At 55.5% G+C, this 26,696-nt stretch overlaps 3 protein-coding genes across 9 annotated transcripts; 2 read left to right on the top strand and 1 right to left on the bottom strand.

Annotated features, from left to right (window-relative positions):
- Nucleotides 1-705: 705 nt before the first annotated feature.
- LOC124417444 lies at nucleotides 706-5,613 on the top strand. 2 transcript variants are annotated; one of them, XM_046904709.1, is made up of 3 exons: nucleotides 706-1,460; nucleotides 3,246-3,346; nucleotides 5,519-5,613. In XM_046904709.1, exons 1-2 carry the CDS (start codon nucleotides 799-801, stop codon nucleotides 3,286-3,288), a joined length of 705 nt encoding a protein of 234 aa, XP_046760665.1. In that variant the 5' UTR covers nucleotides 706-798; the 3' UTR covers nucleotides 3,289-3,346; nucleotides 5,519-5,613. The 2 variants fall into 2 exon arrangements, with proteins under 2 accessions (XP_046760665.1, XP_046760664.1); XM_046904708.1 differs by lacking the exons at nucleotides 3,246-3,346; nucleotides 5,519-5,613 and adding an exon at nucleotides 2,143-3,238.
- SLC25A42 (solute carrier family 25 member 42) lies at nucleotides 3,403-19,215 on the top strand. 4 transcript variants are annotated; one of them, XM_025144306.3, is made up of 8 exons: nucleotides 3,409-5,620; nucleotides 8,258-8,380; nucleotides 9,811-9,922; nucleotides 12,154-12,179; nucleotides 12,940-13,106; nucleotides 13,750-13,866; nucleotides 14,358-14,509; nucleotides 14,902-19,215. In XM_025144306.3, exons 1-8 carry the CDS (start codon nucleotides 5,603-5,605, stop codon nucleotides 15,225-15,227), a joined length of 1,041 nt encoding a protein of 346 aa, XP_025000074.1. In that variant the 5' UTR covers nucleotides 3,409-5,602; the 3' UTR covers nucleotides 15,228-19,215. The 4 variants fall into 4 exon arrangements, with proteins under 4 accessions (XP_025000075.1, XP_025000074.1, XP_046760663.1 ...); XM_046904707.1 differs by lacking the exon at nucleotides 3,409-5,620 and adding an exon at nucleotides 9,515-9,617 and having other exon boundaries at nucleotides 8,326-8,380; XM_015300126.4 differs by lacking the exon at nucleotides 3,409-5,620 and adding an exon at nucleotides 9,512-9,617 and having other exon boundaries at nucleotides 8,326-8,380.
- Nucleotides 19,216-21,165: 1,950 nt separating this feature from the next.
- Nucleotides 21,166-25,664, bottom strand: TMEM161A (transmembrane protein 161A). Of its 3 annotated transcripts, none has more exons than XM_040653772.2 (12): nucleotides 25,143-25,664; nucleotides 24,568-24,671; nucleotides 24,390-24,470; nucleotides 23,913-24,010; nucleotides 23,668-23,824; nucleotides 23,265-23,416; nucleotides 23,135-23,195; nucleotides 22,835-22,978; nucleotides 22,585-22,698; nucleotides 22,276-22,450; nucleotides 22,111-22,207; nucleotides 21,166-22,015 (listed from the first exon to the last, which is right to left on the bottom strand). In XM_040653772.2, exons 1-12 carry the CDS (start codon nucleotides 25,647-25,649, stop codon nucleotides 21,759-21,761), a joined length of 1,947 nt encoding a protein of 648 aa, XP_040509706.1. In that variant the 5' UTR covers nucleotides 25,650-25,664; the 3' UTR covers nucleotides 21,166-21,758. The 3 variants fall into 3 exon arrangements, with proteins under 3 accessions (XP_040509706.1, XP_046760656.1, XP_015155609.2); XM_046904700.1 differs by having other exon boundaries at nucleotides 25,058-25,184; XM_015300123.4 differs by having other exon boundaries at nucleotides 24,568-24,787; nucleotides 25,143-25,184.
- Nucleotides 25,665-26,696: the final 1,032 nt, after the last annotated feature.

Raw genomic sequence — 26,696 nt, 5'->3', positions numbered from 1 at the left:
CAGTTTCAAAGCAGGGACAGCGTGGCAGTGGTAGCACGCAGCAGGAAGCTGTGGTGGGGAGCCCACACTTTGGTTATCTCTTATCAGAGCAGTGCTTTCCAGAGTCCTGAGAGCTGTAATTGTAACAAAGCTGAGCACCTCTTGGTCTGAAAACAGCTGTAGACTTCGGAGCACGACAGAGGTGAAGCATCCAGAAAGCTTCCCCAGTCACTGCTGAAGGCCTTGGTGCCTCCAGCCAGTGGTTCCTGTGGCTCACTGTGCTGCTCTGGGTGCTGGTAGGGCCTTCCTCCTGCACTGCTGCTGCTGTATGTGAGTGAATGCTTTCTAATGTGATATTTCCCATAGAAGTGTCGATTCCACAAAGCATTTAAAAAAATAATTGCAAGGGTGGTTGGTTCTTCATGGAGCCTCTCGGAGACGGGAAAAGAAAGATGGCAGGAATGCCTCAGGGCTGAGTTTGTAACTCCTGCTGCAGCTCTGCTATCAGCAGGCAGCAGAGGCAGCTGTGTTCTTCAGAGGCCATGAATGCTCACCCCACGTGTGTAGGAGAGGCCGCCTGGCCCTCCCCTCTCCCTGTTGTGGAAGGTGTGGTGTGTCTGTGCGCTTCTGCACGCCTGTAGCCCCGATCCTCTGCTGAAGGGGCCCCACTGCTATGGGGCAGAGCAGTAGGGAGATCTGCAGAGGAGACCCTGAGGTCCTGAGTGCCCCGTGCTGGGGACTGACAGTGCTGAGCCGCGTCTCTGCGGGCTGTGTCTCACTGTGGGCTGGGATGGGCGAGAAGTGCTGTGAGCAAATCAAATGCGAGGTTCCATAGAGACGGGAAGGCGGCCTTTGTTTTCCGTCTATTTTAGCCCCGACTGGGGCATGGGGAAGGGACAGATCGCGGTGAAAGGGCTGTGGGGCAAAGCCCTACGGGGCCACGGCTGCTGGCCGAGCGTGGCGCGCTGCCCCGGGGACACGTGGGCCGGTTATGGGCCGGTTATGGGCCGCTGCACCCGGGGATGCCCGGACGGAGCGCCACGCGCTGCCCCAGGGGTCGCTACAACCGAGCGTGACACGCGTGGCGCGCTGCCATGTGCGACACGGGGGCTGCGTGCGGCACCCGCCACGCGGGACACGGCTCAGCGACCACGCGGGGACCCAGCAGTGCTGCGCGGCGTCCTGCGCGTATCGCGCGCGGGATCTGCGCGTTCCATCGCCGCGCAGCGCCGGGCGCACCCCGCCTCTCCCAGGCGCTTCAACGCAGCCCGCCCCTCTCGCGGCCCATTGGCTGCCTCGCCTGCCCCTCTGCGGCCGCTCCGCCACTCAGCGCGCGCGGCACCGCCCGCGCCCCTCGCGCCGAGGCTGCGATTGGCCGTCAGACGGGGAAAGCCCCGCCTCCCGCGGGCGCTGCGGGGGAGGGGGAGGCCTGGCGGCCGTGAGGCGACAGCGGTGCGGCGGCGCCGAGCGGAGCGGAGCCGGTGAGTGCGGGCCCGGCCCCGCCGCTGGGCAGCGGTGCGGCCCCGGGAGACCCGCGGGGTGACGTCGGGCCCGAGGGCCGGGCGGACCGCTGGCGGACGCGGGTGACATTGCCGCGGCCTCGCGCGGGGTCACCGCTCCGTTCGCCCCTCGGCGGGGGGCGGCTGCGGCCGCGCGGGGACAGCGCAGCTCGGACCCGGTTCGGTGCGGAGCGGCCTCCCGCCGGGCTCAGCGGCGGGCTGCGGGCCGGCCCCGTCCCCTGCGCGTCCCATTGCCCTCTGCTTGGCCGTTGCCGTCCGTCCCCGCCGACCCCCGCGCTCCCTGCGCGTTCTGCAGCCCCCTGCCCGCCTCTGTGCCCTCTGTCCTCACCCACCCCCATCACCCGTCCCCTGCCCGTCCCCACCCCCCGCCGCCCCCGCCCGTCCCCCCGTGCCGCTGCCGCTCCCCCCGGCCGTCTCGGCCGCTGCCCTCCCGCTCCGCTCCGCTCCGTCCCGCACCTTTGACTGCGAGCCGCTCCCGGTCTCCCGATGTGCGCTTTGCTGCAAACCGTGGCCGTCGTTCTGTTTCCGAAGTTGAACGTGAGGACGACGTGAGCGCGTGTTGCTCTGCTGTGGGGGTACCCGGGGGGCGTGGAAGGCGTTAAACGCGGATCTCTTTCCAACTTCTGCTTTTCTATCTCTCCAGCGTGAGCCCAAAGTTGCAGTGCAGGGCTGGCTTTCCCTCTTTGCCTTCCAACGTGCAAATGGGAGAAGTGGCTCAGGTTGTGTTTAAGACACACGGAAGGAGCTGGAAGTGGCTGTGCAGAGTTGCTGAGTGCTGTTCTGCTGTCTGTGCTGCACTCTCAGTGCCCCAGGCTGGGTTTGTGGTGCTGCCTGCGCTGCGTGGCCCTGAAATCCCCTCTCAGAGGGGTCCGGGATGGCTGTGTTTGCTGACTGCCACCTTCCTGCTGGCAGTTCATTGGGCTGATTGCACAGAGAGGGTTTGGAGCTTCACTTGGCTCCGGTGGTCGATTGCAGAGCGGTTTCTGGAGATGGTGCATTTTTAGGATGCTTTTTTAACGTGTTCTGATGCATTTAGAGTGTTTTGAAAACGTTCTGCTTTCCAAATGACTCCAGTTTGGAGAAGGCGGTGCATGTTCATGAACAGAGAGGTGTCAGTGGGGGCAGGCAGGGGTGCCAATGGGCTGATGGAGGGACACCAACCTCCTCCAGGTGAAATAATGGGGTGTTTGGGTGTCCCAAACCCCAAGGCTGCATTCAGGGTAGCTCTGAGCGTCTTCCCACCCTAGCAGAGCTGTGGGCTCTCAGCAGTTGGTTTTGTTTCCCTGCTTATTGTGTAGGAAGCTGTGAATGCTGTCTCAAAGAGAGCAGCTGTGTATGGGGCTGGGGACTGTCCAGGCTGTTGTGTTTCAGGAGCTCTCCGGACCCAGCGGCTGCTTCAGGTTCAGGCAGAGGACTTTCAGCTCTTGACAGCACCGCGGGATGAGTCAGGAGCTGCAGCCATTGCTTTTTGTTGACCTGCAGCTGCAGTCTGCACACTGACGTGGGCAGGCCCAGCAGAACGTGTGCCGGGGTGTGTTTTGTGCAGAGGTCACCTGGAATGTAAGACGAGCAGCGGTGCAGCCGTGTGCGTTCATCTGGTGGAGCAGATGGGTTTGGTACAGGTCAGACAGGTTTCCTCTTAGGAAGAAGCTCAGGAACCAGAAATAACTTTGCTCCTAACTGTATGGAGCTGTGTTGAGCTTTACACCGATGCTACTGGTTCCCACTGCAGTGTTCTTTCACCAGGAGTGACCCACACATATTCCTGCTCTCTTATGAAAGAAGATGACTTCTTGTATGGAAAGCTGAACTGCACCGTGAGCGGCTCACTCCAGGTGACAGCATAGGTGAGTGCTGGAGATCTTTGCTCTCCAGTGAGGCACCAGATTTGCTCCTCCTTACTGCACGTGTGTCTGTGCTGTGGGTTGCACTGAGCTCTGCAGTGCAGCTGGGCTGCGCTGGTGCTCACATCGTGTCCACTGTGTGCAAGCAGGGCGTGCAGCAGCACTATGGGACACAGTTCCCACCTGTGGCTTCTTCTTGGTCTTTGAGTTTGTTCTTTTTTTTCCTGTGCATGGTAAAATGGTGGGATTTTAGGAAGGAGATGATAATGATTGGTTGCTTTGTTGAAATGGTTCTGGGCAAAGATCGCTCCTGGTTGACTGGGGGTTGGTCACATTTCCGCTCATCTCCACCTGAACTGGAAAGCTTTGGCCATGTTGGGGTCGTCCCTCAGGGCCGTCTGTGCCTGTTTTGCTGTTTTCAGCTTTCTGCCTCTGAAGGAGGAGGTCTGTGATGAACTCAGACTCAGCAGCTCTGCCATTCTGTCCCCTTCAGACAAAGCTGTCTTGCAGATACAAACCACTCTTCAGCTCTTGGCTGTGGAGAGCACAGCTGAGGTGTTCCCAGCAGCAGGCAGGTAATCAAAAACCATGCAAAGAGTTTGGATCCTTATCCTCCATCTATTTATCTGAGCTGTGGCTGCTGGAGGGAGGCAGGAGGAGCATTTGTTTTGTTCTTTGCAAGGAAGGCCTCCCAAAAACTCAATGCTTCCAGGTACCGTCATTTAGTGAGTCTTCTAATTAGGATGTCAGTGGGTCTTCCAAATTGTGCTGACAGTTTTTGTACAGACTTTTAAAGGGGAAACACAACAGGCTGCTCCTCGCTCGTGCTTTGGGATTGGATCTGCGTGCACCCGGAAGATGAGTCTGACTGACGGGAGCTGAGCCTGCAGGGCATCACTGGGTTTGATTTTTAGTGGCTTAATCAAACTGGAAGGCAATGAGGGACCTCGGGGGACCACCCCGCCATCGCTCATCCCCCTCCTCCCGTGATTTGTCTGAGATGCTTTCGCTCCAAGGATGAATTTAAGGCAGCGGTGATTGCAGTGCGGCTCTGCCTCTGTCAGCCTCAATTGCTCAGTTTAACAACTGAGGGGAACCTAATGGAGCAGCTTCCCCGGGCACTGCTTCACTCCAGCCTGCCTAGGAAGGCAGGTGAGGGTTTCTGCTGCAGCTCTCCGAGCTTTCTTTTTTCCCTGCTTGTACTCTATGCTTTTATTGGTGATGCGGAGACGTTAACAGCACCATAAAGGAAAAAAAAAAAGAGATAAATCTGGAAGTGGATAGCTGTTAATTAACCAAGGAAGCTGATGGGTCCGGATGGAGTCATGCGGGTGACTTCACCTGCATGGAACCCAATGGGGCTTTGATTTGCAGTGAGCTGGGCACCCCATAGCGGGGCTGTGTGAGCAGTGGGCACATCCCGAGAGCAGCTCTGTTGGCAGTGGGTGCTGCTGGTGGTGGCTGTTTGCTTTGCAGTATTCCCGCTGGCATTCCTGCAGGAGCAGCTGTGCTTTGTGACAGGTTGGGATTCTATCAGGAGCATCAGATAAATGTGGATTCTGGTGCTGATGTCCCGCCAGCAGTCTCTGGGCCGGGTGCCCGGGCTTTGCTGCTTTCTGGTTGTGACGTGAAGCTGCAATGTCTGGGATTGCTTTTGTGGTGAAGGTGCTTTGCTGCAAACAGGGATGTTCAGGTGTGGCAGAATGGGAGTGCTGGGATGTTGGTGGGCCGCAGGGGTGGGATTCCCAGCTGTGCCATCAGTGCCAGCCCTGGCCTTCCTCTGGGCCACAGTGACATCAAACCAAACTTCTAAATAAGCCTTAATTGTGAAATGTGGGAATGGATACCAATAGCTGAGCCTTCAGCAACGAGACTTCAATTCTCAGCACCCAACGTGGTGAGTTTGCGTTTGTTCCTTCATTGTGCTGCTGCTCTCTGCAACCCATTGCTTCTTCTGCTGAGAAACTAATTATCTTAAGACTGCGTAATTTCAAATGTGTGCTCAATGGCTGGGATAGCATCAGGATGGGACTCACCTGGAGAGCCAGAGCTGTTTTCCTCCGAATCCCTCACACTTTGGACAGCAAACGGGCACCTTCCTGTCAGACATCTTCCTGCTGGGCTGCTTTCATCATCTCAATGAGCTGCTTCTGTCTCACCTGTCCTTTTCATCAGAATCACCACCAAGAAAAGCAGAAGGTCTGACTTGTCAGAGGGTGCATCTGATGATGATGATCTCTGAGATGTCAATCATCTGAGATGATTGAACTCATTCAGGTACTCATTAAGTGCTGCTGGGAGGTGGCAGGGAAGGAGTGACGGTGTGCTCAGTGTCCACGTGCAGAGTATGCGCTGTGCACCTCGCACTGTGCAGGGAATGGTGCTTGGTTTAGCACACAGCTGCTCTGCACAGCCCTGAGCTCGGTGTTGGGACGGGGGCTGCCCCGGTGTGTGCCCCCCATCTGCACTGTGCTCTGATAGCTGCAGCTGGGTGCTGGCCCTGGGCTCTGCTGTAACAGCACCACGGGTGTTACTCATTAAACCTCTTTAACTTTTGAACTCGTGTTCACCAGCAGTTCTCCTTTCTGATGATCCGCTCTGCGAGGGGATGGGGCAGCTCTGCTGGGGGGTCCTCTGTGGGTCTGCAATGAGGGTTTGTGTAACAGCCACAGAAATAACACAGCTCTGGGTTACAGAAAGCAAACCTCATCTGCAGCCTTCCTTTTTCCTTCTTGTTCCCCTTGGCTTTGGAAACATAAGCAATGAACGTGTATGGGCTGGATGGAGTGTGAGGGGTGAAAGCACGTCCAGCTGCTCCGTGTTGGGTTTCTGTGGATTGCTTAATAAAGAGTCCGATGCACATATATGTACATGTGTGTATATATATATGCCAGATGATGTCTGCTTTCTAATGGCCGAGCCCTACAAGTTTGGACTGAAACTGAAAAGCAAAGCTTTATTTTCTGCCTGTGATGTCTGTGATGTGCGTCATCACTTGTGACAGCCAGAACTCTGTAACTCCAAGTCAGAATCCAACCCGCCTCCAAAACAAAGCACTGCTGCATTGCTCTGCAGGGAGCAAATGGGACTGCAAGGAATAGATACGGCTTTCGTATTTAAGGCTCCACAAGTGTAGGGCTTGCATACGTGTGGACAGGTGTTGTAGGATCTGGGTGAGGCACTGAAAGTCCAAGGGAGAACAGCTCTGAATAGCATCAAAGACAAGACTGTGGAGCAAACAGATATCGCCTTTACGTGTGTGTGCCTTCCAAAATAGGTCCAAGCTTAATAATAGCAGTTTAGGATTTGAGGTTTCCTTTCAGTCATCCTTCAGAGCCCCATTTTAACACAGTTGCATGTTGCGTTCCAAAGCTCTTCAGCACGAGTTCTATTTCGGTGGGTTTATTTTTGGTAAAGATCAATCTGATATTGTGACCTACATTTCTCCTGGGGATAATATCAGCCCAGGAGCTCTCCCTGCTCTGCTGAAGGGCACTGCTTTGCAGTTCCAGCCCCATGAGACGGGAAGGAAATAACACCAGGTAGTAATTAGAAACAATCAGCAGACTGCATTCATCAGAATACCTCAATGAGGAACCACCTCCACCGTGTGGGGCTGTCTGTGCACGTGGTCTGATGGGACCAGACCTCCACAGCACAACTTCCCGAGTGCCCACATCTGCTGCTGCTGGGGTCATTGCTCTCTCATTGCAATGTGGAGTTATTTGAGCAGCATCCTGAGAGCTCCTCTTTTGGAAGGCACCCCCAGGAGCTGTGAACACGCGGTGTCTTCCTGGAGCTCCAGCAAATGGTGTCAGTGTTAAGGGTAGCCGGGCTGTGAGCGTGTGGGCTGCATGCAGCTCCATCACCACAAATTGGTCATGCACCAATACAGCCAAGGTTGAGCCCTCTCTGGCTCTGTGTTAACATCTCTGCTGCAGCCAGGGGGGTTTTGAGAGCGAAGTCTGGCACTAATTTATGAGAGCGATGCAGGGGGAACGAAAAATAGGTCAGCAAGTCTGAAAGGTGCTGACAAGCATTTAATGGCTAGAGATTGTTAAAAAGGAGGAGAAATAAAAGCTCTTCAGGTGGCATTTTGCAGTAAGCAAGCTGTTGTGCCTTGGCTTTCCCAGGCGTAGGATGGGGCAGAGATGAAGCAACTTGCTGCAGGATGCTGGGGAGCAGTGGGGGAACCCAAGCTGACATTCCTCAAATGGAAGCTAACGCTATGGAAAAATGGCTCTTGGAGCAGTCTCGTAGCTTAGAAAGCAGATATTTGTAGCTACACCCCATCTGTGGATCCAGGCAGAGCTCGGTGGGCCATCTTTCACTGCAGCTGTGCAGGAAGGGAGCTCTGCAGCCACCAATGTGCTGTGCTCAGCGTACGGCTGTAATGTCATCCATGCAGCCCTGATGGCACGTGTGGGGCACTGGAGCTGTCTGTCCCTTAAAATAACCCCCAGTGCCTTATGGCAGCCTTTGGGGAGGTACTGCTAGGAATGTTTATTTCCATTTTCCAGATCTGGATTTTAAAGTTCTGTATGTCTTTTCTAGTATCTGAGTGATGCAGAGCAGTCAGAACGAGTGGCAACCTAAATGTTCACTGTAAGCAATGGAAGGGGACAGAACAGGGTGGATTGCTTCACCCTTAGAAATCATGCATTTGGTTTTGGACCCTGCAGCTGAGCTCCCTGGGAGAGAAAAGAATGGATGTGGTCAGTGACACAGTTTTTAGGTAGCACCAGAGCACTCCCCCTGCCCCATCCCTGTCACACACACACTTGCATCTCCAAGGACGGCCTTCTGGAAGCTTGGGGTTGGAGTTGGCCCTTTCCTTCCCTTCCAGCTATTTTATGACCTGAGTATTTGCTACCATTGATGCTAACACTTATTTTGTTCTTGTTTTCCATTCAGGAGCCGGAGCCCTTCTGCCCACTTGGAAGTGCAACTGGTATGGGTAATGGTGTGAGAGAAGGTCAAGTGGATTTCAAAGGGCAGGATGTGGAGCCAACTGCATCAGCTCATCTTCCAGCAGAGGTACAAGTGAGAGCTTGGGGGCTGCGTGCCATGGGGTGAGCCAGGAGCTGAGTGACCGCAGGGGGAGCATCTCAGTGGGATTTGGGTTGCGAGTGCTGAAGGGGCTGCAGTGTAAGTCCAAGCCATGCAATGTGTAACTGCACTTTGAGGATGGCTGAGCAGCTCCAGCCCTCGGGAAGGGGCCAGGCATGGCTCTGGGCTGACGGGCAGGCAGGGCTGTGCTCCTCATTCAAGGTTATGTCTTATTACGTTGGAAGTGGCAGAGCAGGGAGCAGAGCCAGGAGGGCTGCTCTCAGTGCTCTCAGTGCTCTCATTGCTCTCGCTGCTGTCACGGACTCCTGCTAGGAGCACCAGAGGGGAAGGTGCTGCTGAACCTTGCTCTGGTTTAGCTCAGGGTTTCTGCTCGTGTGGAATGACTTTGCTGGAGGAACGGAGCCAGAACTCAGTCTGAAGTTCACACAGTGCTGCCTGTGCATGGGGCACCGGATCAGCAGAGATTGATTCCCTTCCATTTTCCCCTCTGTGTGTTTTTGTAATAAAAAATTAATGTTTTAGCTGGGAAAAGTGCTGGTGGGGAGGGGAAAGGCGTTAACTCCTCCATGAAAACACAAAGCATATCAGAAGTTAACATCCTTAAGCCTCAGCTTGACTTGTCTCTCAGCCCATAACCTTCACGGTGTTAGATTTCAAGTCATTTGCTTGCTTTCTGCCCATGTGTTACGAGAAGATAGCTGCTTTATAAATATGAGCTGTGGCAGGAATGTCAATAACAGAAACACTTCCATTCCATTTATCATAGTGGGAAGCCTGTCGTGTTTGATTCCTAGGATCTTGGGGACAAAGTAGGTTTGTGTGTTGGTGCAAGGGCAAGAGAGGAATGCACCTTTGTGTGTGGTTAAATCATAAGCAGTGACATTGTCTGTAGAAGTCTGAACAGGGAGAAGGCAGGGGGAGAGGCAGACCTTGGAACTTTGTGTTTTGCAGACACATCTAATCTTTGTTTTTCATGATCTGGCCGGGAATTTATTGTGCTTGGAATTTACTGTTTTGAAGGGAATGTTCACGTTTCCAAAACACCTGCACTGGTTTTTAGCTGTCTCAAGGGAATCAAAAGCACTCTTATTGCATTAGCAGGTAGAAACATTTCTACATTGGACTGAAAGGGACAGAGGAGTCCTTGCATACAACCTGACAAAGCAGTTTAGAGTGATGCAGCATTGAGATACTGCACAGAAATGTGAGTGTGATTGGGTTGCTGTATCGTGGAGCTTATGTTTGCTAATGGGACAGATTGCAGGATAAAGTGGATGCTCACACCTGAGTTCGGTTCAGCCGTGTCCCTGGGTGGGAGGAAATGCTGTAGCAGAGGCAAAATATTACAACTCTTCATTTGGATTGACTGTGTCACACTGCACAATGCTTTGTTCCAGGGTATCCAGGAGCAGAAGAAAGTGCTTAACTCCCTGATGTCCGGTGCTCTGGCTGGTGCTGTTGCCAAAACTGCAGTAGCTCCACTGGATAGGACAAAAATCATGTTTCAGGGTAAGTCCTGCTGGCTTTGTAAGCTACTCTGACCTTATTGCAAACAGAAACCAAACCAGCTCCAAATGTATTCAGCCAGAATGTCCCCCAACCTGAAAGGAGTGGGTAGGATGCGACAGAGCAGTGACACTGCCACAATGCCACAGTGCATCGAGTCTGAAAACCTATTGTTTGGTTTTTGGTGGGATTATTGCAAATGTCAATCAGCTGTTCATCAGGACGGTGCTCCTGGATCCAGGTCTCGTGGTAGTCAGCAAGAGCTTTGCTATTTCAGTGCAGCATGGTGCACACACTGCTGGCTGGGGACAGTTGGCTGCAGCTTGTGAGCGTTCCATGCAGTAAGGGAGGGTGCAGAGCAGCTGGGCAGTGGAAGAGCTGCATTTGAGGGGATGAGTGGTAACACTTCAGATTTCTGTGCTTGTTAATTCGGAGAAACAAAGTGAGAGGGAAAGGGGACGAGGTTAGGTGGTAGAAGTGGGAGGAGGTGATGGAGCTGCTTGCTGGAGGCCGGGCAGTGCCTGCTCACATGTGCAGCATTTCCTAATAAGAGTTGTGTTTTATTCCAGCTGAATGTGGTTGGAGTTGAGGTTGATTATGAAAAGTGTCTACAAGATGCAGTGAAGCTGGCATACGTAGCTTTGTATTGCAAAATGTTTTTTGGAACCCTTCAACTTCGTGTGTGACTGACGATGATACTCAGCTAATTGGAATAGAAAACGCTCCTGCATGGAGTGGGGTTTGGGGTTCAGCCCCACCGTGGGCTCCTCCCAGTTCTCCCATTTAAGCGTGAGAGCCACCAGCTGTGTTCATCACCCCGATGGGAAGGGCACACCCAGTTGGTAGAATAAACATTTGGTGAGGCCAGGAGTTTTAAATCCACTTGACATCCCAGATTAAATGAATTGGGTAGGTTTACTGTAATCCGTGGATGAGATTTAATTTCAAATTGACTTTCATTTGACGTGATTTCCAGTCCTGGTGTGGCAGGGATATGGATGAGGGAGGTGAGGCTGCAGGGGGCTCAGCCTGGGCTGGCTGCAGCCGGGGGCTGCGTCTGTGAGCGCTGAGGACGTGCTGTGCTTCCCCAGCAGAATGAGCACTGTGGTTCATCTGAGGTTGGGATGTCAGGATCAGAGGTGAGATGGGAGCTGCCAAACTGGGATGAGTCATCAGCTGTCTATATAAATCACCATGAACACGTCCAGCCCTGCGTGTTGTGCAGCACCTGTTTGGTTTGGCCCATTAAACTTGCTGCAGAGGATATGACTAAAAGTTGCCCGTTCTGCCCAATTTCTTGTCCAGTGGGTTTCCCACTCTCTTGCTGTGCCGGAGGCTTCCACCACGGCACTGTTCCCTTTCTGTGAGGATGGAAAGCATCTTGGGGCTGTGTGAACGTGGGAGGTTGTCCTTTGATCTGAGGACTGAATTCCCATGGGAGTGGGGAAGAGGTTTCTTTTCCATTGCAGAGGCAGCTCGGAGCGCTTATCGGAGTGGTTTTAGTTATTAAAAAAAAGGCAGGGAAAAAAAAAAGGCTTTGAATTGCATAAAGGAGCAGCGCAGTGAAAATGTATTTGCATGTGATTGTTTGACACACTTGAGAGGTTACAAGTCTCAAAGGAGTTTGAAAGAAACTGCAACAGAGACTTAATTGGAACCACGTTTCATTAGCGTTGCTGTCCGGGTTTTCGCCTGGGTTTCCTTCCTGCTGCAGGGATGTTACAAAGCAGAGCTGCTGCCTGCCAAATAAAGCTGGCTTCCCCAGGCCTCCCGTGTTACATACTTAAAGAGATGCTGTCAATTTGAATGGATGCAAGAAAAGAAGCAGAGTGTTCATCTGAGTTCTGTGCGGATGAAACCATCGTAGCGTGGAGCTCCGCTAACAGCGCTGCGCCGGGCGGCACTTTGGCTGCAACCTGTGTGTGCAAATGTGCTGCTCAGACCCGTGCTTGGCTCCTGCCCCTCTTTAATTGCTGCTGTGATTTGCTTTTTTTAGCCCTTGAAATTAAGAAGTGACAAACGGAGCATTTCTGCAAAAGCATTTGGAGAAATGAGCTCCTGCTGTGCCGGGCAGCGTTGGTGAGCGCTCACCTTGGGGCAGCCTTTGTTGCTTACAAAGAATAGCCATTTTTTTGTTTCTTGCATCAATTCTTGTGTTTCTTAGCTAAAATGCCATGTGGTTTCTTTGATCCATCGAAGTGTACTGAGACCTAACGCTCGCTTTTTCTTTTTAGTGTCTTCAAAAAGATTTTCTGCCAAGGTGAGCTGATGTGTCTGTCTCCCATTCACCACAAGTGTTTGTTTAGTGGTAGTAACATCACCCTAAAAACACCTTCTGTTTGTTTGTGACTTACCTGGGTTTCATGAGCAGCGCTCGTAGTGACAGAGCACAGAGGGAAGGACTGGCAATAGTACTTAGAGTACTCTTGCTGATGTTTTTGCCCATTGCCAGGCATGGAGAGGACCCAATCCTCATTCTACAGGTCCTAGCTGTGATGTGGCAGCAGATGTGACTCAGAGCTTTTCCCTTCTCCTCCCGTGGTTGCTTTCTTCCTCCCCTGGAGCTGTTTCAGGATGTATAGGAAATGTGAATGCGGGCGCTGATCCCTCTCGTGGCGTGCTGGATGTTCTGCTGCATGTGCATTATGGCTATTCCATGCATGCTGTGCTAATATGTATAATCCAAATGTTTCTGTCTTACACTAAGAAGATTAATTTGGGTTGGAAAAAAGCATCAGTCCAGCTCTGTGCCTTCCCCTCAGAGAGAAAACAAAGATGTAAAGCTCTGTTTTCCCAGCTCCCGTTGTTTTTGCTCTAACGTATGTGAATCAGTCTCCCTAGAGAAGAGGTTTCAGTTGTCTCATTTTGGAGTCGGGGCTGTAACAGCTGACACCAGCTCCCTGGGGTAGGGGGCAGGGAGGCTTTGGAGGGGTTAAGCTATAGGGTCACCTTTTCCCCCTCTATTGTTTGGACTCCTCTTATCATGATGTCCCATCTGACCTTTGCTCTGTTGCCTGCAGGAAGCCTACAGGCTGATTTATCGCACCTACCTCAATGAGGGCTTCTGGAGTCTCTGGCGGGGGAACTCAGCCACCATGGTGCGCGTGATCCCTTACGCTGCCATTCAGTTCTGCGCACACGAGGAGTACAAGCAGCTCCTGGGGAGCTACTATGGCTTCCAGGGAAAGTAAGATGCAGCGTGGCTTTGATCCTTGCAGAGGAGGATGGAGCTTTGTGGGGCTGTGGGTTGCAGGGAGGGAGCACGATTCTCTGCTTTCTGCAGGCCTGCTGGGCTGAAAGCTCTCGGTGCAGGGTTGTGCCAGCCCCTCTTGCAATGGCTTTGCAGAGCAGTGTGCTGAGAGGGGGCTGATCGATGGGCTGGGTTTGTGGTCCTGCACAGAGGAGGCCTTTGTGAGAGGACTCTGTTCTCTAGAGGCGTGAGCAAGAAGTGGCCTAGATGTTGAGTTAATGCTTCCCTGTGCTGAGAGTGGGCAGACAAAGCAAAGAGCATTTCTTTGCAGGAGAAGCAACAAGACCCAGCCTTCTGCTGCTAGCTGAGCCCTTCTTACGTGCACGCGGCCTGAGCCTCTTGCTCTTGGGCACGCAGTGTCTGAGACACCCCAGGTCAGGCGTGCTGTCCTCAGTGTCCTCTGAGACCTCAGTTTGGAATTGCTGTGGCAAACCACAGCTGCTCCAACCCGTACCCACCCAGCTCTCTGAAGTACACAGACAGGGAAGGGATTCAGTAGCTGGTAGAGTCCTGCTGAAAAGCCACACCGCATTACCATCTCCAGGTGATCTGTTTGGTCTCTTCTCTCACCTTACTTTAGAGCGCTGACACCCTTTCCTCGATTCATTGCTGGCTCTCTGGCAGGCACAACGGCTGCCATGTTAACCTACCCCTTGGATATGGTCCGTGCTCGAATGGCTGTCACGCCGAAGGAGATGTAAGTGCCTAATGAAAGCAAGTACCACCACCACGAACAAACACAGAGCTTTCTTTTAAGGTCAGATGGTTTTATTCTCATTTTCTGGGTCACTTCTTGCTCGGAGCCTTTGGTGTAATAAACATTGTTACTGTGTGGGTCTGAGCGCTGATGAAATGCCCAGAGCCCTGGTTAGTCCTGGGACTGGAAGGAGATGGATACACAAAAACCTCCCTAGCAAAACCTGCTGGTTGGCTTGTGAGGAGGCCAGCAGGCACAGTGCCTCGGGGAGAGCAAACAGACAGGACAGCATATTGCAGTAGGGCTGGAGCAGAGCTGGGGACTGGCTTCTCTGCTTGCAGATAGGTTTCTGAAATCCTTTCTGAGCTGTCTGATGAGCTCAGAGCCGAATTAATTAATTGTTGATCCTTCAGAAAGCTGTATTGGAAGCATTACCCGTATGTGCAGGCACTAACTAGCGCAGATTTGGTTTTCCTGTGTCTGCATGCCAGGTACAGCAATATTGTTCATGTCTTCATCCGAATATCCCGAGAGGAAGGACTGAAAACACTGTATAGGGGATTTACACCAACCATCCTTGGAGTGATTCCGTACGCCGGGCTTAGCTTTTTCACCTATGAGACGCTGAAGAAACTGCATGCAGGTAATGGATCCTTTGTTTTCTTGGCTTTCAAATGGTGAAGGCTTTTGGCCAATTTCAGGTGTTTCACTTCCATGGTGCAAGTCCATTCTTCCTGGCCTTGAAGCCAGTTGTTAAGTTCTGTGCTCGTGGGGGTGCCCTGTGCCTCCCTCTCCCCAATCCCAGACTTTGAAGAGGGCAAGCTGCAGAAGAGCAGCATTTCCTTCTTCTACCTTCCTGCAAGTCCCGAGTGCGGAGAGGACGTGGTTACTTCCCAAGTCAGCTAACGTCCAAACTGGGAGCAGCATCCCGGGAGCCCTGGCACTCGGTGCTCTCTTTGGCTCTTGGCCCACTTGACCTCAGTCACACGGTTGTGACGAGGAGCTTTCCACACTCTGCTACTTTCTCTTTCCCAGATCACAGTGGGAAATCGCAGCCATCCCCTCCGGAGCGGCTTTTGTTCGGTGCCTGTGCGGGTTTGATCGGCCAGTCAGCATCTTACCCCCTGGATGTGGTTCGCCGGCGAATGCAGACAGCGGGGGTTATGGGACACACGTACAGTTCCATCCTTCTCACCATGCAGGAGATTATAAGAGAAGAGGGACTAATCCGTGGTTTGTACAAAGGACTCAGCATGAATTGGGTCAAAGGTCCGATTGCAGTGGGAATAAGCTTCACAACCTTTGACCTGACGCAGATCCTTCTCCGTAAATTACAGCACAGCACTAATGTTGAAAGGTAGTAGCTTAATCCCCACAGCCCTCGCAGGAGAAAAGTACGACACGTGTACAAAGAGCAATGCTAGCGTTCCCTGGCTCTGTGCGTGCTCTCCCGCAGCTCAGAACTCACCTTTCTTGTTTGTTTGTTTGTTCCTTTTGTGCTGTTGTTTGGTTTTCTTTTTTTAATGAGCCTCCGCGTCGTTTGGAAACCTCAACCTGCAACTAACCCTCTCCTACACGAAATCCTTTCCGCTGCAATGCAGAACGGCGTCCTGTACAGAAGCTGCCTCATCCTCCTGCCTTGTCCTTTGATGCTGGGAGTGGAGCCTCTCAAACAAACAACAGTGCTGCTGCGCTCCACGTCTGCTCTCTGGGCAGCTGGAGTGGGGATGTGAGAGAGAGAGAGGGGGGGGGAGAGAGGACTCAGTGCTGCTGGAATGAACTCCTGAACGTGGGAAGTGAGCGCAGCTCCTGGAAGGCGGTTCTTACTGTGCACTGCTGGAGGCAGTCTGCCAAGTGCAATATTCCACTTAATCTGTCGGGAATTCCACATTCCTCTGACCTGCGAGCGCTGAGCTCAGTAAAACAGGACACAGCAGGATTTAACAGGTCCGGGTCACTTCTTTTCTTCTGGGAGCTGTGTGTGAGCTCTGGCTGGAAGTGCTGCCCGTTTTCAGATGTTCTTTTTCATTTCTGGGTTGAGTTGCATGAAATCTCCCTTGCACGCAGCGTTCCCCAGAGATTACCAAAGACTGTAGACAGCAGGGGAGGAAAGTCCTGAGCAGTTTTGTAAATCAAATTCTCATGTTTGTTGTCAGTGTCATGGATGGGGGCTGTGCCTGGGATCACAGACTGGGTTGGATCGAACTGCAGTAGTGCTTTCAGGCCGTCAGAACCCTTCTGTTGTCGTCATGGTCTTAAAGGCAACTGTCCTCCAAGGGATTTGGCAGGCTGTAGTGCCCTAAGTGAGAAAAGGAACTGCTATATACTTAGGTTTTCAGCAGTTATGTCCTTCAGTATTATTGTTGCTGCTTTATGCACATTGCAGGAACAAACGTCTCCAAGATGCACATGTGATGCAGGTTGAGCTGCCCCCAAACGCTGGTCATGCCTGCTGGATGCAGCCTGGTGGCCCTGCTTCCCAACAACCTCACTGTCCTTTGGTGCCTGCTGTGTTCTCAGTCCACACCCAAACCCACTTGCTTTCAATCCTCGAGTTCCTCTGGACGGTGCCCTCAGGAGAATGGGCTCCACAGTCAGTACTGACCCCTGGAAACTTATATCCAATGCCAATCATTTCCAGTTGCAATCTGGAAATGAATGGTAGAGTACCTTTCATTGTTTCTGTTTCATCAGGCTTCAGAGAAATGGAGATCTGAGGGTGGCTTTGTTTTATGTGCTGTTCCTGTATCGTATTTGGAGTGTGAGAGGTCACAACCAGCTTTATAGAGTTCTCTGGGAATTCCATTCCACAAGCCAAGATTAAAAATCCCTTTCCAGCTGATACAGCCCATGTAGAGGGGAGATAACGTATAAAAGAAAAATAAGGCATAATTTAAAAGCTGTCCTTCTCTGGTGTATATATTTTAGTCACTGTAGTTTGAGCCCCGTGTCATGGCTTTATTAATGGGAATGGAGGTAATTGCACAACTGGTAGAAATAGCTTTGTCCTTTCTTTTGTCTTTGCACTTGTTCTTCGGAGCATAACTCGCTTCTAATGCCAAATATTTCCCTAGGAACTGAGCACTTGTGCTTCCATTTGGTGGACGTGGCGGGCAGCATCCTGCAGTGTTAGTGTGCGTGTTGATTCCAGAACACAGGGGTCGATCGTACTGCAGTGGCTGTGGATGGGCAGGTATGAACCTCAGTGATTTCTGCCTCTGAGCCCACCAGCGATGATTTCCGTTGTGAAACTTGACTGCAGTCACCATCTTACCTTGTAATTAATGTTAGGTGTCGCCATAGGAGTCATTAGAGATGATAGCCACGAATTCTCTCTCTTTTTACTCCATTGCTAATGGAAGATCATCAGCTGTTTTCTTCATTGGGTGAAACGTTCAGTCCTTCGCAAGAGCACTGATTTCTTTTCTCCAATGGAGAAGCCAATTACTTCTGCTCTTGCTTTGGTCTCACTTGGCCTGGTGAGGGCCAGGCTGGGGCATCTCAGCAGGAACGAGGTGCAGACCAGCAGCCAGGAGTGGCAGCGGTGGCTGTTGTAGGTGTGTGCTTGCACGTCCCACCATGTACACAACCCACAGTGAGTTCTCGCTCAGCATGGAGGCTGCTGGGTCAGAGCACAGTCCTTTCTGCACAGATGAGTTCTGTAGTGACAGCGGAAGAATCCGAGCTGTGCCATCCAAGCTCAGGCAGGCTCCTGTGCTCTGCACTACGGGAGGTGGTTGGGGCAAGCACTGCAGTTCTTGTCTTACGAGATGCTGAGCATCACCAAACCCCTGTGGCAACAGAGGTGGCTTCATTCTTCCTGGGTACTGACTGAGAAAGGGTTTACACTGCATGGCTGACCTCTTGTTTGGGGCTGAATGGGGGGAGAGGGGCTCGCGGGGCACCTCCTGCCATGCTGGGCGTGCAGCTGGCGTGTTGGTGAATGGGATCGTATGGAAGGGGTGGCTTGTGGCACCTTGCAGCCTGGCTGGAGCCTGAGGGCTGAGCTGAGGATGGAGACCTGAAGCACAGCCTGGCTAGGAAGAGCTGAGCCGAGGGAAGTTGTTCCTTCATTAGCAGCTACACCTGATTTTAATGCAGTGAACCGTTAGCCAAACATTTCTCCAAGTTCTGCAGGCTGAGCACTTAAGAGAGTGATCTGAATTCAGTCTGTAATTGTTTTGGTGCTTTTATTTCTTGGGCAAAAGAATAACTGTGTCACCGCTTTGGGCTGTTCTCAATAGTTCTTTCTTTTTCCTTGGTTTGAATGTAGAAGAGGAGAAACGGAGTGTTCTCTTCCCTTCTCTTCATCTTTGCACGAATTGAGATACGTTCCAGATCTCTGTGCTGCCCGGAATGAGTGCCCCAGGAGCTCTGGGCACAGTGATTGGGAAGGGGAGGTGCCTGTGTGCCAGCCAAGAGCCTCAGCCTTGAGCGCTGGGAAAGGAGACAAATCTAACAGGAATATCCTCTAGTTCCTCTTTCCTTTAAAACTAATTTACTCCCCCGAATTCAATTCCTTGCTTTAATTTTCAAGCCATGCATCTTACTTTTCTCGTATGCATTGCTGCCAAACGTTCACCTGTGCTTTTATTTTTATTTTTTTCCTTGTCTTTTCTTCCTGCTTCTGCACCTTTAGTTCTGCACTTGCACTTCGAGAAAATCAGGTCCAATGAAATGCATCTAAAATGACAAAGCTGGAGCTTTGATAGGGATCCCTGAGACAGTCCTGCTCACAGGCAAGGAGGCCTCTGCATGGGGCAAGAAGGTAAAGGCATGAGGCAATGGGGCAGAAGGCTTTGGGAAGGTTCTTGGATTCCTTGCCCAGCTTCACGCCTTTCCTTGGCCCGCTGCAAAGCATTGCTGCTCATCAGCTCCTCTTTGGGCACCTCCATGCAGTGCTGTGCTCTGTGCAAGCAGTGTGGGGAGAGCTCGTGCTGCAGGCAAGGATAGCAGGGGCATAAAGTCACTGAAAGCCACGGGATGAGCGTTATCCAGCCCTTTTCTCCTGGGCTGGTGCAGAGGAGGTGCGGGGCTGTGCTGCACGACAGCCTTTGCTATTGCAGGGCTGGTGCTTCCCACTCCTCTCTACACCTGTGATGGATGCAGGGTGTCCCAGCACTGCTCGCTGCCTGTGTGGTCTATGCATAATTAACACAAACACTGTTAAATGCCTTTTGTCCAGACGTGTCCTCACCATCAGTGTGTGTGCGTGCGTCAATTTCTGACTGCTTTTCTTGGATCTGGAGTTCTATTTTATTGCAGTGAAGACACTTTGGTATATAATGTTTATATATTTTAAGATTTGTGCCAAGAGAGGATGTATATTTAATAAAAAATTTAATTGACTTTGCAGGCTCTGAAGGGCCCTTTCTGTTGTACTTTGCGCATTGGAGAGAGGAGCGTGGCACGTTGGGTGGGTTTACTGATGGACTGAATGCAGTGATGTCAGAGCTGGGGCTGCACGTCCTCCTCGTGGTTCTGCCACAGCTCTGTGCCCGCAGCTCCCACCTGAATGCCCCGGAGGTGCTTTGGAAGATGGGGAAGAGCAGCTCAGCAACCGCTTCGAAGCGCTGTGGTTCTCCCAGCAGAGCCCTCCGCTGTGCCCATCCCCAGCCCTGCAGAGTGGGATGGGGATGGGTGTGCAGTGGCAGCAGGTGGCACTGTCGGCTTAGCCATGGCCCGGTGGCTTCCCCCAACTTGGGGTCCCCCCACTCCGCTCAGCCCTGCTCAGCTCTTGGGGTTTTTGGTGCTTTCAGCTGCATTTCAAGGCCTCGTGTGGCTGTGGGGCGGCGGTGCTTTGCTCCTTGCTGGGCAGTGGGGCCGGATCCAGCCCTGTATAGCAGCCCTCTGCGCTCCCTGCTACACCCCCAGGGGAACTGGGCACCACGGGCTGTGAAATGTGCACTAACCCTTGCAGGAAGCCCGAGGCAGAGCTGAACGACAGCCCTCACATCCACCTTCCCTGCAGCCGCTGCTTCGATCCCGCTAGTGAAGGCTGGCAGCTCCTCCTCTGCTTCAGTGGGGTTTGGGCTGTGCTTCCCCACCCACGTTTGTGCTGCTGAGCACAGCGTGAGCCGGGGGTCAGCAATGTGCTGCTGCTCTGAGCGGGATGTGTGCAGAAAGGGTGGCAATGGGATCCTACTTGGGCTGGGAGCAAGGGGATCCCGTGTGGGATAGGAGCAGGAATTGCTGCTTTCCTCCCTGCCCTGGGGCACGAAGGAGGACCTCCAGGAACTCTTTGGCAGCTGGAGGTAGGTGTGCACCATGGGGATAGGGGCGATGCAAGGCTGAGCCCAGGTCACAGCGGGGCATCCTGGTGCCAACAGAGCCCCTGCAGCACAAAGCTGCTCGGTCCCAACTGCTCCTCTCTGCTGACAGCCTGAGTGGAGCAGAGCCCAGCCCGTCCCATCACCCAAATAAAGCAAAGAGAGGAAGAGTGAAATAATTCTGGGGAGAGAAAGATGGGGGGGCTCTCTCATTTTATTTGATGTGGCCCAATTTCAGTGCTGGTGGATCTGTCTCCTGCTCTTGGCGAGTCTATCAGTCATCGTCCCCGCCTGAGAGGGTCACGTCTGGGCAGATCTCTGGGGAGGAACTGTCTGCGTGTCTGACTGCAGCACAACCCCAGGCCTTAGCAACCCTCCTCCTGCTGCCAGCGCCTCCCCGAGCTCAGCCCCCGGCTGCTTCCTGCACATGCTTCAGGAAAATTAGATAAATGAGCCATCAAGGCGGTTAGGCTGGCTCTTAATGGGACAAGCCTCTTTGCATCCCGGCCCTGGGGGAATCTCCCTCCTTGCACCTTTCCTTGCTCCTTGGTGACAGTGCTGCTGGAGCTCCATTTCTCTTTGCCTTCTGCTCATCCACGGTGCTGCTCTGGGTTCAGATTTCCCCACCTCTTTGCAAGAGGGGAATTTCCCCTTTATTTTTTGGCAGTTTGGACGCTGCTGGAGGAGGGCTGCCTGGATTAGCCCTGTTAACACGGGGCAGAGAGCTGCCTTCTCATCTCGGCCCTTAGCAAGAGGGAATTAAGACCATTACAAGGCTATCAAATAGGATCAGAGCCCCTCTCCTTTCTCTGAGCAGCCCAGACCTGCTAATCCTTTTACATGCAGCTGGACCGGCACCCACCGTGCTGCTACCTCCAGGAGCCCATCGGAGCTGCACGAGGGCTGTGAACCCCATACCCCCTAACCCTGCTGGGATGAGCAGTGCCACATTGGCCTGGTTGTGTCCCCTTACTGCCAGAGCACTCCCAGGAGGGGCTTCGGGGCAGCAAAACACAAACAAAGCAGCAGCTCCAGGATGACCAAACGAGCTCTGGGTTATTTATTTCTAAAACAGCCAACAGCCGAAGCTGCTGGGCCCAAGGATTTCACACCAAGCAGAGGGACCACCCCAAGAGCTCTGACCCCGCTGGGCAGAGCAGAGACCCTATAGAAACACACACACTCAGTCAGGGGAGGCAAACTACGCAGAGCAAACCCCAAAGTCTGTTCCAGGAAGCGAGGCTGCTGCCCCAAACCCACTGCACCGCGGCAGTCCCTGCTGGGATCCCTGCTGGCAGCAGAGCTTTGGGCAGCGGTTTGGAGCCGGCAGCACAGCAGCAAACCCCGCTGTGGGGCTGCAATGTCACTGCATGGGGCTGCAATGTCACTGCATGGGGCTGGCGCGATGGGGACAGGCACGGCGGTGATGGGTGGCAGAAGGGGAGAGGCGACGCACTGCTGCACCCTGATGTATAAAACCCGTCCTGCCGAGAGCCGGCTGCAGGAGCGTCCCCATGTCCCACAGGCACACGGAAGCAGGGAAGCCAACCGAGGCAGGAGTGAGGTGACGAAGACAAACACCCCACGAGCACGGGACACGAGCACGGCTCCCAGCCCCCCCAGTCAGGACGCGGCCAGGTGCTGGTGGAAGTAGAGGCCGAAGAGGCTGGTGACGACCTGGCACGCAGCCACCCACCAGGTGAGGAAGGCGAAGAGTCCACGGAAGAAGAGCGGGGTGAGGATCCCGCCCAGCACGCCCGTGATCTGCTCCACCGCCGCGCGCACCTCCTCCCCGTCCTCACCGCCGGGACGCGATGGAGCCGCAGCCACCGCCGCGGGGACGGGAGGGGACTCCGGGTACAGCCCCCACGAGTGGTGCCCTGCGGAGCAGAGGGGCCAACAGCCGGGGGGGAGGGAGGGTTGCTCCCCGCGTCCGCAGCCCCGAGCCCCGCAGCTGCGCCCGGCGGCGACTCACCCAACGTCTTGAGGAGCAGCGCGCAGTGCAGGGTGAGGATGATGGGCCCCAGGTACTGCAGGCTGACCACGGGCACGTAGCAGTAAATCCTGGTGATCTGCACACCGACGGCCATCAGCGGGGTGGCCGACAGCCGACCCGCAGCCCGGCGCCCCCCGCACGCACCTTGCGCTGGATCTCCACGGCGGCGATGCGTCCCGCTTCCTTCCGCATCTGCTGCACCCAGCGCTCGGCCAGGCCCAGGTAGGCCTGCAGGTGGGGACGGGTGGCCGCCAGGCGCAGCCCGCACAGCCCCACCACGGCCCAGAGCCGCGCCGTGTTGAAGGCCGAGTCCGACAGGCTGCGCGGGGGGAGGACGGGGCTGCTGGGGGGGTCCCACGCTCCGGAATCCCCCAGTGAAGGAACGCGGACGAGGTGCGCCCGTGCCTCAGTTTCCCCTCAGAGGAAGGCCGCTGCCCCCCCTGCCCCACTCACATCTGCACCGTCTGTTTGCCCATGGGCGCGTGCAGCACGAAGTCCCGCGAGATGGGCCTGATCCACATCACCACCAGCAGCACCGGAGCCAGGAAACTGACGTGGAGCAGAACCCTGCGGTGCAGACATCGGGCACAGCCGTGTCCCCATCTCCTCCTTCTCCCGGACCCCTCTCACTCTCTGCCACCATCGCAGAGCTGAGGTGGTCCCGGCCCCTATGCCCCCTCCCCATTCCGCAGTGTCACCCAACTGGGCCAGGGGTCTGTCAGCCGCCATCCGGAGGGCGTCGAGGTGCGTCTGGGCCAGGCGCAGCCCCGGGAAGGTCAGGCAGGCGCCCAGGAAGGAGCAGAGGGCCACCAAGCCCAGCTTGAAGGCAAGCCTGGCGAGGGGCAGCCTGCGGAAAAACAAGGGAGGGCGGAGGGACGGCTCGACCCCGATCCCACAGAGCCCTGGGGGACCCTCTGCCCTTTGGGTCACAGAGGGAGAAAGCACCGTTTTCAAAGCAAACTCCAAAAGTAAACCACCATTTCCCATCCTGAAGTCAACTCACGTCCACTCCCACCCCCGCGGCTTCAGGATGCTCTCCAGGTTGCTGCTGACGCTGTCCAACCCTGTGAGCAGCACACGGCCATCAGTGGGTGCCCAGGGCCGCCCACCTCGCCCCGGCCCCCCGCACCCACCGGGCTCCAGGCCGAACTCCAGGTATTCCTCGCGGACCACCAGGACCACCATGGCGAGGAGGAGGAAGAAGAAGGCGAAGGTGAGGCAGACGGAGCGCTCGCCGCCCTCCTCTGAGCGGAAGTAATGGCGCATCACCATGAAGAAGACCTTTCTGGAGGCAGGGGGGGCTGTCAAGGAAATGGGGGGCTGCCGGGACAACCCCCACGCCAGTGGGACCCCCACACCATCCATGCCATTAGGCCCAAAGGGAAGGCTCTTGTTAGGCACAGCTCAGCAGCAAGGCTTTGTAAGTCCATCAATTTACATCTTCTACCCCAAATGGTGCTTCAATGCAAGAAAAAAAAAGGAAAAGGAGCACGTGGCAGGAAAAGCAGCACGTGGCAGCAGACGGCACAAGGATACATGGAGAAGAAGACGGTGAGCAGGCACCAGAGCACCCCGAGGTTCATCTCCCTCTGCGGCTCCACCACGCAGCTGTAGCCCTCGGTGAAGATGTACACAGCAGTGGCGTAGACAGCAAAGTCCACGAACCATTGGTACTCCAGGAAATAGCGCAGCACTGCGGGCCGTGAGGAGCTGTCACCGCTGTGGTGGCTGCGGGTCACCAAATGGGGCTGGGTGCAGGGAGAGGGGGGTGCTGGGGGTACCGAGAGCATCCACGGCGGTGATGGGGGAGGTGTCCAGGTGCAGGTCGATGTCACGGGGCACTGAGAGCGGTTTGTCATCTGTCACACCGTTCATCCTCCTGCAAGGGATGGGCGCAGGGAACTGGGCACGGAGCTGACGTGTGCCTCGCGCCCCCCAGCACGGAGCATCCCTGTCTGGGAGCTCCTCATCATAGAATCATGAAGGTTGGCAAAGGCCTCTAAGGTCGCCAAGTCCCACCTGACCCATCCCCACCGGTCCCTCCCATCGCTCTGCCCCATGCTTGTAGGGACGCATGGGGTTGTTGTGACCCAGAATTGGCACTCAGCCTTCTTGAACTTCATCCCATTGACCTCAGCCCACCGATGCAGCCTGATAATATCCTACAGCAGGGACCCCCGGTACCCTCAGGCTGTTCAAGGGGAGCCCAACACTGGGGATCACTGCCACCACCCCCACTGGGTGTCTGCAGTGCTGACCTGTCCCGCTTGGTCTTGGGGCGCTGCTTCCCCGCCAGGACACGGAGCTCCTCTTCCGATGGGTGCTTGTAGCGGTGCAGGCTGCACAGCAGCGGGCGTCAGTGGGGCCGGGTGTACCCCAGACCCTGTGGGGTGTGGGTGAGGGGCCGGGGGGGGGGGGGGGGGGGGGGGGGCATACCTGCCATTGCAGAGCAGCCAGCGAGCGAAGGAGCAGTGCGGGGCCAACTTCTGCATGACGCTTGCTGCCAGCAGGCTCACCACCACCTGCACCCCCATCACCGCCTGCACGGGGATGGCTTCAGGGGGTGCACTGCCACAGCCCTGCCTGGAGCCCCTCTGTGCTGGGGGAGCTCCCAGCAACAAAGGGGCCGTGGGGCAACGCAGGCAGGAATGCAGCCCTGTGCACGCACCACTCACTTTAGAGCAGACCGGGCACGCAACATCCCGGATGCAGCCCATGCACCTTTGGCCGTGCCCTCGGGCCAACCTGGATGTGCAACCCGTGCCCGTGCACTCCCCGGGACAGCCCCCTGAGCACGCGTCCACCGTGCAACACCTCCGGCCACGCACCCCCCCGGCACAGGCTCGGCTATGCACGCACCCACACTGGAGCACCCTGAGCATGCGACCCCCCAAGCGTAACCCCTCGGGACAGCCCAGCCATACACCTTTGAGCACTCCGTCCCCGGGCGCGCACCTCCCCCGGACAGCCGCGCACGGCCCCCAGGCCTCGCACCCCCTCCCCGCTCTCACCATGCCGGGGTCAGCGCAAAGGCGGCCGCAGGAAGCCCGCCCGCCACCGCCTCTCCCCGCTGGCCAATCCGACGCCGTCTTCCTGCTGATTGGCAGCTCTTTGGCCAATGGAGAGGCAGATCCGCGGGGAGGGCGGGCCCTCTGCCGGCGGTCCGTTCCGCGGGCGCTGCCTCCTGGGAGCTGTGGTTCGTCCACGGCGCGTGCGGCTCTGCGGAGCGCGTGCGCGTGTGTGCATCGTGCGCGTGTGTGCCTCGTGCGTGCGCCCGGTGTGCTGCACGTATGCACAAAGGGCGGCTTTGCGATGCCCGTGCAGCCCCACGGTTGGCGTGCTCGGAGTGCAGAGGCGTGCACGGCTCTGGGAGCTGCAGCTCCTTCTGCACGAGTTTCCCGTTTGATGCAATCGATGCGTTTGATCCCGTTGCTGCCCTGCGACACCGGAGGGGACAAAGTGGGCAATGCCAGAGCAGCGCTGTCTGACGGCAGGGGAAGAGTCTGTGCGGCGTGCATCGCTCCGTGCGCTGCAAACGCTGCGTGCATTGCAAACAGCACCGCGCATTGCAAGCAGCACCGTGCATTGCAAGCAGCACCGTGCATTGCAAACAGCACCGTGCATTGCAAACAGCACCGTGCATTGCAAACAGCACCGTGCATTGCAAACAGCACCGCGCATTGCTCCTGGCACTCCGGGGCGACCCGGGCCCAGCACGGTGCTCGGAAGCACTTCGCACTGACCGCTCTGACCTCGCTATGGCCACCCGCCCACCCCAACGGGGGAAGTCCCTGACGCTGCCGGTGCCCCCGGTCCGGGCGGGGGCGATGCCCGGGGGTTGCCATGGATATCGATCTTCCGGGCGCCGGGATGCGTTCCCGCTAGATGTCGCTTCCGCCCGTGCCCCGAGCGTCCCCCGTGGGTTGGGGTACCCGGCCCGGGGCGGAGGGCAGCAGCGATCTCCCCACACACCCCCGGGGCCGCGCAGTCCTCCACCGATAGGGCCGAGCTCACGGGTTGCGGTGCCCCCGAACCCTCCCCCCCCCTCCACCCCCCGCTGCTGACTGCTGGGCGTCCCCACTACGAGAAGAGCCCCCCGCCCCAACACCGCCCGTGTCCCGACCCCCCCCCCCCCGGACCCCCACCCCTCGCAGGGGATGCATCGGGGGGTGTCGCTGCCTGGAACGAATGCGGGGCCCCGGGAACCCCCCCGGCCCGGCCCAGTGTCGGGTTTCAGCTCCAGCCGCAAAAAAAAAAGGGGGAAAAAAAAAAGAAAAAAAAAAAAAAGGAGGGAAAGATGGATGTTCTGAGCACCTCAGCCCCGGAGACACAAAAGCTCCTTTGAGGACTGATTTTACACCGCTCCCTCCTCCTGCGGGATGCCCCAATTTGCATCAGCAATAGGAGCTGCTGCCACGGGCGGTGCTCGGCTCTGCTGGGATCTGTTGGCGTCGCGTTAATGGGGTCCCCACCCCGTGCTCGGGGACAGCGTGCCAGGCCCGGCCGTGTCCCCAGTGCTGCCGGGGCCACACTGTGCCCATTCCAGAGCTGATCCCAGGGATGTG

The sequence above is a fragment of the Gallus gallus genome, chromosome 28 (assembly GCF_016699485.2).
Source record: "Gallus gallus isolate bGalGal1 chromosome 28, bGalGal1.mat.broiler.GRCg7b, whole genome shotgun sequence".
Lineage (NCBI taxonomy): Eukaryota > Metazoa > Chordata > Aves > Galliformes > Phasianidae > Gallus > Gallus gallus.
The sequence above is the reverse complement of the archived record's forward strand: the minus strand, read 5'-3'. Positions and strand labels throughout refer to the sequence as shown.